The 14,146-nt window shown below is 41.5% G+C and overlaps 1 protein-coding gene across 4 annotated transcripts in view; it reads left to right on the top strand.

Moving 5' to 3' along the window:
* The window catches only part of CNTRL (centriolin), a 77,925-nt gene extending 63,907 nt beyond the window's left edge, over positions 1-14,018 (top strand). For all 4 annotated transcript variants that reach the window (XM_019731215.3, XM_019731213.3, XM_019731216.3 and 1 more), the window contains 13 exons: positions 551-666; positions 750-967; positions 2,997-3,154; positions 4,205-4,278; positions 5,405-5,593; positions 6,040-6,265; positions 7,579-7,784; positions 8,811-8,951; positions 10,067-10,339; positions 10,518-10,580; positions 11,786-11,992; positions 13,231-13,318; positions 13,583-14,018. In XM_019731215.3, coding sequence (XP_019586774.3) covers positions 551-666; positions 750-967; positions 2,997-3,154; positions 4,205-4,278; positions 5,405-5,593; positions 6,040-6,265; positions 7,579-7,784; positions 8,811-8,951; positions 10,067-10,339; positions 10,518-10,580; positions 11,786-11,992; positions 13,231-13,290 — 1,931 coding nt within the window. In that variant the 3' untranslated portion in view covers positions 13,291-13,318; positions 13,583-14,018. The remainder of the gene's footprint in view (positions 1-550; positions 667-749; positions 968-2,996; positions 3,155-4,204; positions 4,279-5,404; positions 5,594-6,039; positions 6,266-7,578; positions 7,785-8,810; positions 8,952-10,066; positions 10,340-10,517; positions 10,581-11,785; positions 11,993-13,230; positions 13,319-13,582) is intronic.
* Positions 14,019-14,146: the final 128 nt, after the last annotated feature.

Genomic DNA, 14,146 nt, shown 5'->3' with positions numbered 1-14,146 from the left:
AAATACGGAATGTGGACCCAATTTATTTTAAAATATGTGTGTGTGTGTATGTGTGCTTTGGGAGAAAATACATCAAAATGCTATTGCAGTAGTGATCATTGGATAGTGGGATAATGATGGGGTTTTGGTTTTTTTCCTTTATACTTTTTTGTTTTAAATTTTCTATAGTGAGCAAATATTTTTATAATTAGTAAAAGAGTTAATGTTTAAAAATTTATATTTCAAAGAACAAAAAATTGTTATATAAATCTTGACTTATATATTTTAAAGTTTTTCCTATTTTTATTAAAATTCTTTTAGGTGGGTAAATGCTTTTAGAACTAGATCTTTATTAATGGTTTTATTAAAATGTTTTGTTAAAATTAATGCTTAGCAATACTTTTAAAGGATTTTTTCATTAAAAATACAATTAGCTCCACTAATTCTCAACAAATATTTTTTGATTATCTATTATTGTTTCTTGTATCAGTCGGTAGCATTATTTTCTGTTTCATTTTGTAAATCCTTCCAAGTTCATTTAATAGCATGGACCATGCTTTGTTTCTGTTAGAACTAAAAAATATTCTGGACATGTTGCAACTTGAAAACAATGAGCTACAAGGTTTGAAGCTACAACATGATCAAAAGATGTCTGAGTTAGAGAAGACTCAGGTTGAAGTGCTAGAGGTAATAAAGAAAGCCGTTTTACCCTTAACCAAACTGCAGTCTTTGTCTTCTAGCGTGTTTGAGTTCTCTTTTATTTGACTTAGGGGAAACTGGAGTTAGAGAATTTGCAGCAGACAGCCCTGCGACAGAAAGGGGAAATAGAGAGGCAGAAACAGCTCCTCGAGAGGGACAAACGGGAAATAGAGCGAATGACTGCTGAGACCCGAGCATTACAATCATGTGTTGAGTCTTTGTGCAAAGAAAAGCAAGATCTTGAAGAGAAATGTGACGTCTGGGACAAGAAGTTGGCACAAACCAAACGGTGAGAGCAGGAACAAATAAACTTGCAAGATCACGTCTTGAAAGCTAAAACATTATAAACACACTATTTAAAAAATTGGAAAATAGAGAAAAGGAAAAAAAATACCCCACAAACTCAGTAACGCAATGCCAATCACCAGTAGCATTTTGGGGTGAATTTCCGTTTAGGGTTTTTTTCCCTAAAGCAATTTTGTAAATAACCTGTTGTGGTTTTTTCAAGTAAAATAGTATGTGCTGGAAGATACAAATAAATGGAGATACATACATACCTTGTTTGTGGGTAGGAAGATAATGTTGTTAAGACTCGGTTCTCTTCAGATTGATATACAGGTTCAAATTAATCATAATCCCAATTCCAACAGGCTTTTAAAATATGAATTAGCAGTCTGGGTCTTAAATTCATATGGAAATATAAAGGACCTAGAATAGAATCTAAAACTTAGCTATGACATGAAAACAACTTTGAAAAAGAACAAAAGTTTAGGGCTAACGCTACCTGATTTCAAGACTTAGTGTACAGCTATGATACTCAAAACACCGCGGTACTGGTATGAAGATAGAGAAATACATCAATGGCACAAAGTCCAGAAGTAAACTCACAAATATGTGGATAACCGATTTTGACAAAGATGCAAAACCATCTTTTTCAGTAGAGAAAAGATGATCTTTTCAAAAAATATCACTGAAACAATTCCATATCCAAAATAAAAACAAATGAACTTCAGTGCATACCTCACACTATATGTAAAACTTAAAATGGACCATAAACTTAAAAGTAAAACTAAATGTAAAACTCCTAGGAGAAAACATAGGTAAAAAGCCTTTGTAACCTTGGGTTAGGCAAAATTTTTTAGATATGACACCAAAAACATGCCCATAAAAAACTAAATTGATAAAATTGGACTTCATCAAAAATTAAAACTTCTGCTTCTCAAAAGACACTGTTAAGATAATGAAAAGACATGTCACAGACTAGGAGAAAAATCTTTATGACGATGTATCTGATAAAGTACTTGTACCGCGTATATATAGATATATATAGAAAACAACCCAATTTTCAAGTGGGCAAAAGATTTGAACATATATTTATATTTCACGTAAGAAATACGGGTGACAAATAAGCACATAAAAAGATGCGCAGCACCATTAACCATTAGGAAAATACAGATTAAAAGCACAATGAGGTATCATTACACACCTACTAGAATGGCTAAAACTAAAGACTGACCACACCAAATGTTAGCGAGGAACTTTCACACACAGTTGGTGGGAATGTCAAATGTTAGTAAGACCACTCTGGAAAATAGTTGGGCAGTTACTTAAAAATTCAAATATATACCTGCCTGAAGATCCAGAAGTTCCACTCCTACGTATCTACTCATGAGATATGAAAGCATATGTCCTTACAAAGATTGTACACCATTGTTCATAGCAGTTTTTATTTGCAGTAGCCAAAAACTGGAAACAACCTAAATGTCCAGCAGCTGGTGAGTGGACACATTATAGTATGTCCATACCGTGGGGTACTGCTCAGCACTCACGAGGGCTGGAGTTAATACACACAACAACATAGATGAATCTCACAGTAATAATTCTCAGTGAAAGAAGCCAGACAAGTCCATACTCTGTGATTCCATTTATGTAAAAGAATGCATGTCCATGCGTGTCTGGTGTTGGACAAATCCTATTATACATACAATTATGTTTCCTGCTTTTTCACTTGTCAGAAGTTAGAGATCCATGTTAATCACTCACATTTTTGGAATTCTGAGTGCTAGTCATGTTTTTATTCCTGATTTTTATAAAACTTCTATGTAGTGAATTAACTTTTTGAAAAATGCCCTATTTGGAAAGCTGAAAATGAGATTTTTTTTGAAAATGAGTTGAAGAGCTTTAAATTTTTTAGGCTGTGTAATCATTCAGACTCCGTAACTGCCTGGTGAAAGTGAAACACTGTCCCGCAGTTGTCACTTGTGTGCACTTGAACATCTTATATTTGGCAATCTGACTGTTCTGTGCTGGGATGGCAGGGTTGCAGCAGCTACAGAAGAGAGCAGCAAAACGGAGCAATCAAACCTGGAAAAGCTGGAATTGGGTGTCAGAAAACTGCAGCGGGAACTAGACCAACTTAACCAAGACAAGCTCTCACTGCATAAAGACATGGCAGCAATGCAGCAGCAGCTACGAGGTACAAGGCAGCATGGCGGGGACCATGTGACTTCCTCCCCCTGTTAGTCTTCTTGAATGGTTTGAGTTTCCTTATTTCAAAAATAAATCATGCCAAGGGGCATGGGGTTTCTTTTAGAAGTGACAAAAATGTACTAAAATTAGGTCATGGTGATGTTTGCACAAATCTGTGAATATACTAAAAGCCACGGACTTGTATGGGTGAAATACATGGTCTATATATTACATCTCAAAGCAGTTTTCTTAAAAAATAACTAAAGAACAATCTAAAAACAGGAAAAAGATGAAATAAAAATTACTATTGACCTCACCCCTCAGAGATAATTCCTGTTTACAGTTTGGCGAATATCCTTCCAGATTTTTCCTAGGGATGTGTGTTTGCATAGTTTCAAAAAGGAAAAACAAAGATGCAAATAGTATCTTTAGTATCAAATCTTTATAATTATGATTATTTAGGAGAAGTCACTAGGTGATTCTAGCTAATGTACTTATTGAGCACCTACTATGTCTTTGACCTTATACAAGTATTTTATATGCATTTTCTCATTTAATCATTATAACGTTTTCATGAGATAAAAATATTTTTACCCATTTATGGATGAGGCAACTTAAGCTTAGTTTCCTTATCACTTACTTAAGAGAGAAGTGACCTGCTCAAGATCATACAGCTAGTAAGTGACAAAACCAGTATAGGTATAAAATTTATTCCCAAACTGTCTTCCTGCAAGGTTGTACCAAATTTATATTTCTACCAGCAATGTTGAAGTTACCTGATTTTAAACCATGCACCTCATCAACACTAGGTATTTAAAAAAAAAAAAAAAACTGTGAGGTTTTGAACATGGAAGTCTTTAAAAACCTGGGCTCCAAGCCCAGATCTGGGTTGCACATGTACCCCTCTCTTTTATGGCCTTGAATTAGGTGGTGTGACGTAGTCATGCGTTTAACAGAAATACATTTAAATTCACTTCCACTCTACTGCGGGGGCGAGCTGATGGGAATCTGGAAAATGCATACATATGCATTTCTTATGTCAATGTTATTGCTGTAGAAAAACGAGAAGCACTAAACTCACTCCAGGAGGAACTGGCTGATGTCCAAGACCATGTGACCCTAACAAAACAGGTAAGCCTAATATGTAATCTTCTAGCACATCCTGAAGGCAGGCAGAGAATTGGTTGAAATAGCAGATAAAGTAGACCGGTTCCTTTTCACACCAGCAGGTGCCATAGGGCTATTTACATAACACAAACATCGTATACACAAAAATGTTGATGCAGAGCATTGATTTTCTGATTTATTTTAGCCCTAGAACTCTTGATTCAAACAATGTTTTACTCAAAGTTGGTAAATAAGGTGGTGGCTAGAGCAGAGCCCAACCCCTCAGCAACCATCTCTTATCTGTGGCACAGATGAGACCAGAGGCTGGGCTTAGTTGTGATCACTCACTGAGCTGCAGAGTAACGGCCAGATCTGGGCCTCCATCTTGTCAGATACTGAATATTGAATAGAGTGAATTCTTGACTCTGTGCTTCTGATGGTCTTCTTAAAGGTAATTCAGTGTTGTCCTGTGAGAATAGTGCTATCTTTGAGTTTCAGAGAACCTCAAGTTCTGGGCCTGTTTCCACCATGTGAGTTAGGATTTGGGGTTGGGGTAGACTCTTCCATCTACCTTTAAGAGTTTGTGTTTCTAAGATGTATGAAACTTGAAATCAAAGTATTCTATCTTTTAAAAAGTCTTACATGGGTTCTTGTGAATATTCTGTGTTGTTAGAAATATGGTAACCTGTTCAAAAATGTTCAATTTGGGTTCCTTGAAGAAAGAAATATGTATTTATTGTTTTCTGAGTTTTTTAACCTGTATAAATACTTCAAATGGTAACAAAACTTTGACTCTAGGTTCATTTCAATAAGAATTAACCTTATTCACAGCTTTTTAAAATCTTCTCAGGAAGGCTGTGAGGTGGGTGTTGTTTATACCTTCCTTGGTCACAAGGCAACTAAAGCCCAGAGGAACTGAATCTCTTGCTGAGGTTCTGACATCTTCTGTCTACTTATTTTTTTAGGTACTAAAAAGAGGAAAGTCAATGATTGAGTTCTGGGGACCTTTGTATAAGTTTGCTGAGATAAAAAAGGATATGGACCTTTTATGCTTCTCATTTTGTCAGACTGAGTAGATTCTGGAGTGGCGCTAGCCACCTCTAGTAAAGATGGCCTTGTTAGTTATTTCAATGTACTCTCTCACCTGAAGGACCTGCTCCAGGCCACCGTGCACAAGGACGCACTGCTCAGTGAGCAGGCCCGGCTCCAGAAGGACATCAGCGAGTGGCTACAGAAGCTTGAAGACTGCCGGAAAGAAGGGGAGACAAAACAACAGCAGCTCCAAGTGCTCCAGAATGAGATTGAGGAAAACAAGGCCAAACTAACCCAACAAGACGTGGTACTTCACATTCATGATTTTACATAAGAGGAAACACTTTGTCACTTGTGTGCGCCTTTTCCCCTGGCAGAAACCTGCTGAGAAGTACCCCACCCTGGGACTAGCCTCCCTTAACTGCCCTGTGTAAGCAGAGGGGATTGTACACCAACTCTGCCTCCCTTGGTATTAATATCTGTGGTCCATTAAGGCCTTAGAAAGCCTTACATCAGTCCTGTGAAGAACCTTGATGGCCAGGTGCCATTTACTGCCTGAATCCCCTTCTCACATGCTGGCCAAATTGTTTTCCAGGACCTCTTTGATCACCTTTGTAAAGGGAACTCCCTGCCTGGCATGTGGGCTGTTTCCTACTTTCTGTTGAACTGGAATCTGTCTAGTGTCCATGCAAGTTCCCTCATCTGGGACACTGTTTGTTACTTTATGACTAACTGAGGTTGTTCTCTATTAAGATGCTTCAAAAACTCCAGAAAGAGAGAGAAAGTGAAGAAAAAAAGTTAGAAGCCAGTAAAGTGACACTGAAGGAGCAGCAGCAGCAGTTGGCAAAGGAGCTAACAGACGAGAAAAGCAAACTGGACCAGGTGCTCACAAAGCTGTTGGTGGCTGAGGAGCGTGTCAGGACTCTGCAGGAGGAGGAGAAGTGGGGTGAGGCCCTGGAGAAGACGCTCTCCCAAACCAGTATGTATTCTGGGACATCACTCTGTAGGGGTGGGGTGGGCGCTCTGCTGCTTGTCTTGTAAAGTGTGTAAAGGAGACCCAGCCATAGCCATAGCCCAGGAATGAGGCCGGAGAAGCACAGCAGGAAGTAAGGTACCCATTTAATCCTCCTGCGAAAGATGAGGAAGCAATTATCTGTATGGTGATGGCATTTGCTCCTGAGACTGACTTTTAAGTCTTTTTACTTGACATCTTGCCTTCTTTGAGAATGCTCTGCCAAGAAATTGGGGCAATAAGGCGAAGAAGTGCCAAAACGTGCTCCAAAGACTTTCTGTGAAGTACATTATTTATGAGTTTGGGGAACAATTACCCATTTTATCTCAACCAGTGGGAAAAAAAACACATTAACACTTTTCTATCCAAGTTTGACAGTGACAAATTTCTGTCATATTTGACAAATACCGAAATACAGGTCCTTGCCTTTGGGTCTGTCTGTTCTCTCTTGAGTCATATGCATGTGCATTTGACCTGGGAATCCAAGGTAAATGACTGTTCTAACATCGGTAAGGGATTTTCATCTTTCATAGGCTGCAGGGTTTAATAATGCTCAGAAAATGTCCCCCCGAGTGAACTCAGTGGACTGGGGGATCTGAAAGGGTTATTATTTCTTTTTCTCTGGGAGTTCTTGATAGAACCAGACCCAACCTTTCATTATGAAGATGAAACTTAACAAATATGCTGAGTGTGGCAATGCCAGAGGTGTCAAAGTGAAATTTGGGTAGGGTGTTACTCTAAAGAGGGTGATCAGAAACATTTGTAATTTATGAGCATTAGAAATTGCATGATTTACTTATAAGCATTATTTAGTAGCATTATTTCTTGAGTGCTCACTATGTAGTAGATGTTTGCATACGTGATTCCCATTGAACATGAGGAGAGGTTCCCCCTGTAACATCAGGCTCGGATGCTCCCAAGTCCTGTGTTCTTTCCACGGCACCACCTCCCATGAAGGAAGAAGGATGGCACGCCTTCCTTTGTTAAAATCCAGGTTTATAAAAACCACTTCCGCAGTCCGTTTCGTGTTCCCTGCACTCAGGATTGGTGCTGTTTTCAGTCAAAGACTCAAGGGAGACAGCAGCTATCACTTTGGAATCAGGCCCTCCAGGAACCAATTCTGTCAAGAGGCACCCTTATGGGGTCTTTTTCTGGAGCTCCGATGTGAGTCAGGGGTGGGACTTGAAAGACTCAGTGACGAGGAGTGGGTGGCATGTTATGCAGTCTGCCCGCAGCAAGCCCGGGGCCTCTGGCTAAAGTACGAAAAATGCTCGTTTCAGAACAACAGCTTTCAGAACGGGAGCAGCAATTAATGGAAAAATCAAATGAGCTGCTGGCTCTCCAGAAAGAGATGGACTCTCTGAGGGCAGACTTCAGCCTCTTGCGGAACCAGTTCTTGGCCGAAAGAAAGAAAGCTGAGAAACAGGTTCTCAGCCTGAAGGAAGCACTTAAGATCCAGCGGAGCCAGCTGGAGAAAAACCTTCTTGTGAGTTCCTACCGCCCTGGCAGTTTTTGAGGAAATGATGCATTTAAATGTTTACACTAAAACAGTACTTCAAATGTAGACAAAACATTACCTGGCAACCCAGTCTCTATCGCCCTGTTGTTTTTGGTGTGTTTATGCATAATTTGTTCTTGAAGCTGATGGCAGGCTTTGCCCAAGTTGGGCTCCAGCCCCAGAGGAGCTCTGGCTAGCTGGCTGGAAAGATGGTCACGTGAATGGACAGTGTCAGCACTAAGCAGAGAGCACTCCTGGCTAGCAAACCTCTGCTTACCCCTCCACGGTGGGCGGAGGGGGCTTAGGAGAAAGAAGGCTTCTGAAAACATATTTACACAGCTGCAGTCTGTGCTCACAGATTTTTCTCATCCTGACCTTTTTGGTCAACATTAGCTTTAAGTAATCATTACCCGAAATCCAGGAAGGCCAATGTAGCATGCTTTTATCCCTGAAATAAATTTTGGGAGATGATACTCAGATGAGTTCTAAACAGTTTATGGTAGATGGGGCCAGATGGGCAGCAGTAGGGACTGTCACAGGAATGGATGTTTCTAACCCCCTCTGGAGGAATTCATGGAGCCCTGTTGTTGGATGGAACTTTCCAACCATGTGTGTTTTCCAAAAGATGATACCCTTACAACTGGTGATAGGCAACATGATTGTAAAGACAGTATGCAAATGTCTAGGTTTTAGTCCTTCCAATAACCCTGTGATGATGGGGAGCATTGTTCCCATTTTGCAGACAATTAATGGAGGCTCAGAAAGGGAAAGTAACTTATTATCAAAAGTGATGTTGCAGATCTTTTAAGATTCAGACTTTGGACTAACAGGCTGACCACGTACGTACTCCAGCTCTACCACAGCTGCTAATAAGGCAGATAGAATCACCCCCATTTTACAGCTAGAGAAGTTGCTGCCCAGACGAGAAATGAAGTTGGAGGCAGTGAGTGTGTAAGCCAACAACGACACCTCCGTGTGCTGGAGCCCAGAGACCTTTTCCTCCCTCTGTGCTAGGAACAAAAGCAGGAGAACAGCTGCATGCAGAAGGAAATGGCAACAATCGAACAGGTGGCCCAGGACAATCACGAACGGGCCCGGCGCCTGATGAAGGAACTCAGCCAGATGCAGCATGAGTACACGGAGCTCAAGAAACAGGTGTGTCCAGGACAGAGCGGTCTCGGGAGGCACACCCACTCCCCGTGGGCTCAGGCCGGTTTCAGTTCATCAGTAGTTCTCTCAGAGGAGTATTTCTTTTTGGAAATGTGAAAGTGCTGAGTGCTGCATTAGAGCCATTGTGACAGCAGTGAGAGCTGTTCACTGCTCAGACCGGGCAAGTCTAATCCTAGATGTCCCTGCTGTCCCCTAGTCAGTGTCAGCATCTGGGCCACCCTGCACACTGTAGTCAGGCTGCTGTGGCCACTCGGCTGACCTGCCACACTTTGTCCTTTGGACGACTCCATGCGGCCATTCGGTTTCATCTGTGCCTCCACTCCCACCCCATACACACCCGCTTTGGTTAAAAAACAAAAACAAAAAACCTGTTTTATTTAAAGTCCCCAAGTCTCTGCAAAGTTGTAAGGGCAGCTAGCAGTGGGCACGACTCTACTGTCATCACTCAGCTCTTTGTGGAGAGAGCCACGGAGAGGAATCCCGGGTATTACACATAGCCTGCAGCGCCTGTGGGAACCTCTGGAGGCCCAAACCACCAGATTCTTCACCTATAAAATGAAAGCATTTGACCAGGTCATTTCTAAGACCCGAGCATTAACATTTACAATCTAGATCACTTGTGATTTGTTTCAGTAAATGACTATTTTCTTCTTTGGGGTTTAATTATTATAATTGCCATTTATTGGGTACCACTAAGGAGCTTCTTAAAAATTCTCACCTAGTTCTCACATTTTTGAATGCAAGGTATTATCTTAATGTATAAATGAGGTAACAGAGGTTCAGCAGTTAGCTAACTTGTCCTGAGTCATACTGGTCATGTTTACTGGCTATGAGATTGGAATCCAGCTCTGTCTAACTCCAGAGAGACTGACTTCTGTAGAGTAATACACCTTCAGGGAGCGCTGTGCCCACGCTTTTCTAAATGGAAGTTGCTCTAGTCAAAATGCCAGTAAAATTGTTTACTTGGTAGCTGAGAGATACTTGAGTAATTGAAAAATCATACGTTTTTGACATTTTGTAGATCTTTAAATTCACGACACATTATACCATTCCAAGTAAGTCTCCAACTTTACCGGTGGTATTTGACTCTCACTCTTTAGATGGCCAACCAAAAAGATTTGGAGAGAAGACAAATGGAAATCAGTGAAGCAATGAGGACACTTAAATCTGAGGTGAAAGGTGAAATCAGAACCAGCCTGAAGAATCTCAACCAGTTTCTTCCAGAACTACCAGAAGATCTGGAAGCTATTTTGGAAAGGAACGAAAATCTAGGAGGAGGGTTGGAAAGCTTGAAAGAGAACTTGCCATTCACCGTGAGTGAGAGGCCGTCACCTTTTGAAGAAAGACTGAATATTTCCCAGGTTCACATAATGGTAAGGGCTTATCCTGCTGTTCTCTGGGCTCTGTAGAAGGATAATTTGGTTCCCACCTTCCCCCAGTAAGCTGAAAAACAGGCTGGAGGGTGTGGAGGGTAGGAGGAGGGCGAGGTGGGCTGGTTACTGATAGTGGCGTTGGGTGACCCTTTGATGTTTCCCTTTCCCTCGGAAAAAGGATGAACACTGGCGTGGAGAAGCACTGCGAGAGAAACTACGTCACCGTGAAGATCGACTCAAGGTTGCCCTCTTAAAAATCCCTACGTAGTGAGAGATACTTGGCATACTGAGGACAGTGGGGAAATGGCTTGCGTTCACACACGGCTGTCACACTGGCTCTATCGCAGCACTCCCAGCTGTTGTAAAGAGTACATGGTCAAAGCTCAGAGAGTTTGGCCTCACACAGTTAGTAAATGGTGGGCTCAGTATTCAAAACCACGAGCTCTGGTGCTAAGCCCATGTTCTTTAACCTGTGGAATGCTGCTTTGCCTCAACTAAAACTGACAGAACCTCAGCTTTTGGGACAGGAAACAGACACAGCGATAAGCACTAAGCTCACAGGCCAATGGTTGCGGGACAGATTGGGAATACTGGAGAAGGAGGCGTGGGTGTCAGATAAGAAGTTGTTGGACTCAGAACATGTTGAGTTTGAAGGGAAGCGTGTCTGCCTGTAGGCAGCTGAAAATAGGAGTCTAGGAGTTAGAGGTCAGTGTTGACATAAAGATTTGGGCTTAGGAGTAGAGGTGGGAGTTGGAAGATGAGAGTGAGATAGAACAAGAGGACAGAATGCATCTTTGGAGAACAGCAGTTACACAGCGTGGCGGAGAGGCAGCTGTTTGCCGAATGAGGGAGTGGAGGCCTTGACCTCCCGTAGCCTCCAGACACATGTGGCTTTTATGTATATTCATTATAATTAAATTGGGTTAAAAATTCAGTTCTTCAGTTGCCACATTTCAAGCTGTCAGTAGCCATGTGTGACTACTGTCTTATTGGAAAGCACACAGAGCAAACATTCCCGTCACAGAAAGTTCTGTTGGACAGAGCTGCTGTACACTTGGAGAGATTCATTTCAAAGGTACAGCACTGGGCAGAGCCAGAAAGTGGTCTGGGGTTGAGATGAAACACACTGGGAGAGACACTGCAGATGTCAAGTGTAAACCAGCCTTCTCCTGAGAGATGAGGCAGCAATTTAATGAGGGGCTGGGGTGCGGGAATCGTGTTGTTACAGTGGGGAGACCAGGCTGAGAAAAGGCCCCGCTAACAGCACAGATGTAAATGTGGACACGCACCGAGAGGAGTGCGCACCTCATGGACTTGGGGTTTAGGACAAGAGGTTTTTTAGTAGCTTTTCCTACTTTATGATAGATTGGCCTATCGAATGTTCAACTAACAGTTCTGGTACATTTCTTCCACGTAAAGCCCTAAATTTCACCCTAACACTTTCAGGCCCAACTGCGACACTGTATGTCCAAGCAAGCGGAAGTTTTAATCAAAGGGAAGCGGCAGACAGAGGGCACATTACACAGCTTGAGGAGACAAGTTGACGCTTTAGGGGAATTGGTCACCAGCTCCTCTGTGGATTCCACATTGTCCCCCAGTCTGTCTCAGCTGGAGTCGTCCCTTGCAGATGACTGCCAGCTTGGACCAAGCCAGGTAAGAGGAAGCTCTTCACAAGGTCTGATCTCTACATGGAAAGGACCTGACAGCTCTGGTGTACACCATCTAGAGGAGACTCAGAAGGACAAAAATGCCACCTTCAAATTGCTGGAAAACTTGTCTTGGGAAAGACATGTTTTTTTGTGGTTCCTGGGAAAACTGGAACCATCTGGTTGGTAGATGAAGAAAGAGGATAAACTGATGGCTTAGGAAACAGACTAGAACTGGAGACTGGGACATAGTTAATTCTACTATTAATGCCCTTTACTTCTGGATTTCCTCATTCTCTGTGGGCTCAGTATAAAGAGCTGAGACCTGTGAGGCCGGTGTAAGTCCTAGCTTAGTCTGTCCGGCCCCCGTATCCTGTGGACAGATGACAGACTGTGCCATTACTCCTCAGCAAGAGTTAGAACGCAGACCTTTTAACCAGGGTCTGTAAGAAAACCCTGAATTTCGCAACAAAGGTTTTCTGTGTGACTTAGGTAAGGTTAACACTCATTTAAGAGGAACATGACATATACTCCTGGATTGCTAAACAGCAACGTAGTAGTACTGTCAGAGACAGGTAATAGCTACCATTTCTGAGTGCCTACTGTGTGCATGTACTAAATCCTTTATATGTATTATCTCATTTCGTTTTTACATCCTGGAGGTAGGGTTTTCCCTTTATACAGATAAGGAAATTGTATAAAATGAGAAATGATATCAAGGTCACAGCAAAAAACAAAACCAGGATTTAGGGGCTAATCTGTCGTCACCACAGAACAGTGTATTATAGGTATGGTTGAGCCACAAGGAACATTCAAGGACAGTTGCCTCTGTAATAGGCACAAGCTCATCAGTAGCAGAGCCAAAATTTAAATATGATTACCTTAAAACCTTCTGTGGTAGGACCCAAGTCGGGTACTGGGGCCCAGGTCAGGCCTTAAGGAAGCGTCAGAGGCACTGGGCATCAAAAAGGAGGTGTCTTTGGAGGTAAGACAGCGCTAAGTTGCAGGAGATGAGTGCATGGGGGCTCGGGGAACAGGTTCATTTACCAGCTCATGGTGGCAGCCAGAAGAGTTCAAGAGAACAAAGGAGGTGTTAGAGGCACAATTGGTAGGGGTGAGATTGTTAGAATTATTTTGGAGTCTCTGTTATCATCCAGGTCTCTGGGGGATAAAAGCCTAACTATTAATATGTTGGAATTAGGGGGCTGGCTTCTGCACCTAATGTTTTCTCTCTCTCCTTTTCAGAGCTCCTTCCAACAAGTTCTACAAGGTCCATCACAATCATCAGACAGTTACCAACACTAATGCCATTCCCTAGCTTCCTGCTTACAGGGTACGTATTACAAATAGTTCTTTTAACTAGCACTTTCGATTGGAAGGTCTTGAATTTTAGCTAATACAGTCTTAAGAAAAGGACCTTTTTAACTTTTTTCTTGGATAATTTTGTATAGTGGTTTGCTCATCTTAAAACATTTTCCAGAGGTACTCTAGTATATATTTTACCTATCAGCCATCATGCTATCACTGTTCTGTTAGTTTATTTAAGACCTGTTTTTACTGTTTCAAGGATTCATCCTTTCTTTCTGTCTTATTGCAGGAAGAGAATGGCTCAGCCAGATGAGAACATTCTGGCAGAACTGTATCTGAGGAAAAACCTTCTCCACTACCTCACTGACTTCATAGTTGAAATGCCACTTGGTTTTTATCAAGATCCAGTAAGTTCAGATGCTCAAACTCCACTGTAGTTTGTTTCACTGGTACCATTAAGGCCAGGGTTTTTGTAAACCACTTGTACACCTGGGAAGAGTATACCGTTTAAAGCAGGGTCCTCGATGGCTGAGGATCTTTTTCTAATCTTGGAAATGTGTTGTTATAAAACCAATGCTGAATGTAACTGCAAATTTGAATCTTGTTAAAAGCTATAGTTACAAAGAAAAAAGTGTACTTATGCTTCTCTTCATTTATAGTGTCAAAAGTTATTTTTGGATTTTGCTTAAGATCTATTTTCATATGAAAATAAAAGGTAAAATAAATTTGGGGCTATTGTCTGACTTCACATTTCGTAGATCTACGGTAAAGCCATCAATTACCTTAATTCTAAGAAATGACAGTCTTTCAAATGGTTTTTCCATCTTTTGCCTGGAGGTTGAAGTTTGTTTTA

The sequence above is a fragment of the Rhinolophus sinicus genome, chromosome 16, assembly GCF_057876585.1.
Source record: "Rhinolophus sinicus isolate RSI-liver-muscle chromosome 16, RSI-T2T, whole genome shotgun sequence".
Taxonomy (NCBI): domain Eukaryota; kingdom Metazoa; phylum Chordata; class Mammalia; order Chiroptera; family Rhinolophidae; genus Rhinolophus; species Rhinolophus sinicus.
The sequence above is the reverse complement of the archived record's forward strand: the minus strand, read 5'-3'. Positions and strand labels throughout refer to the sequence as shown.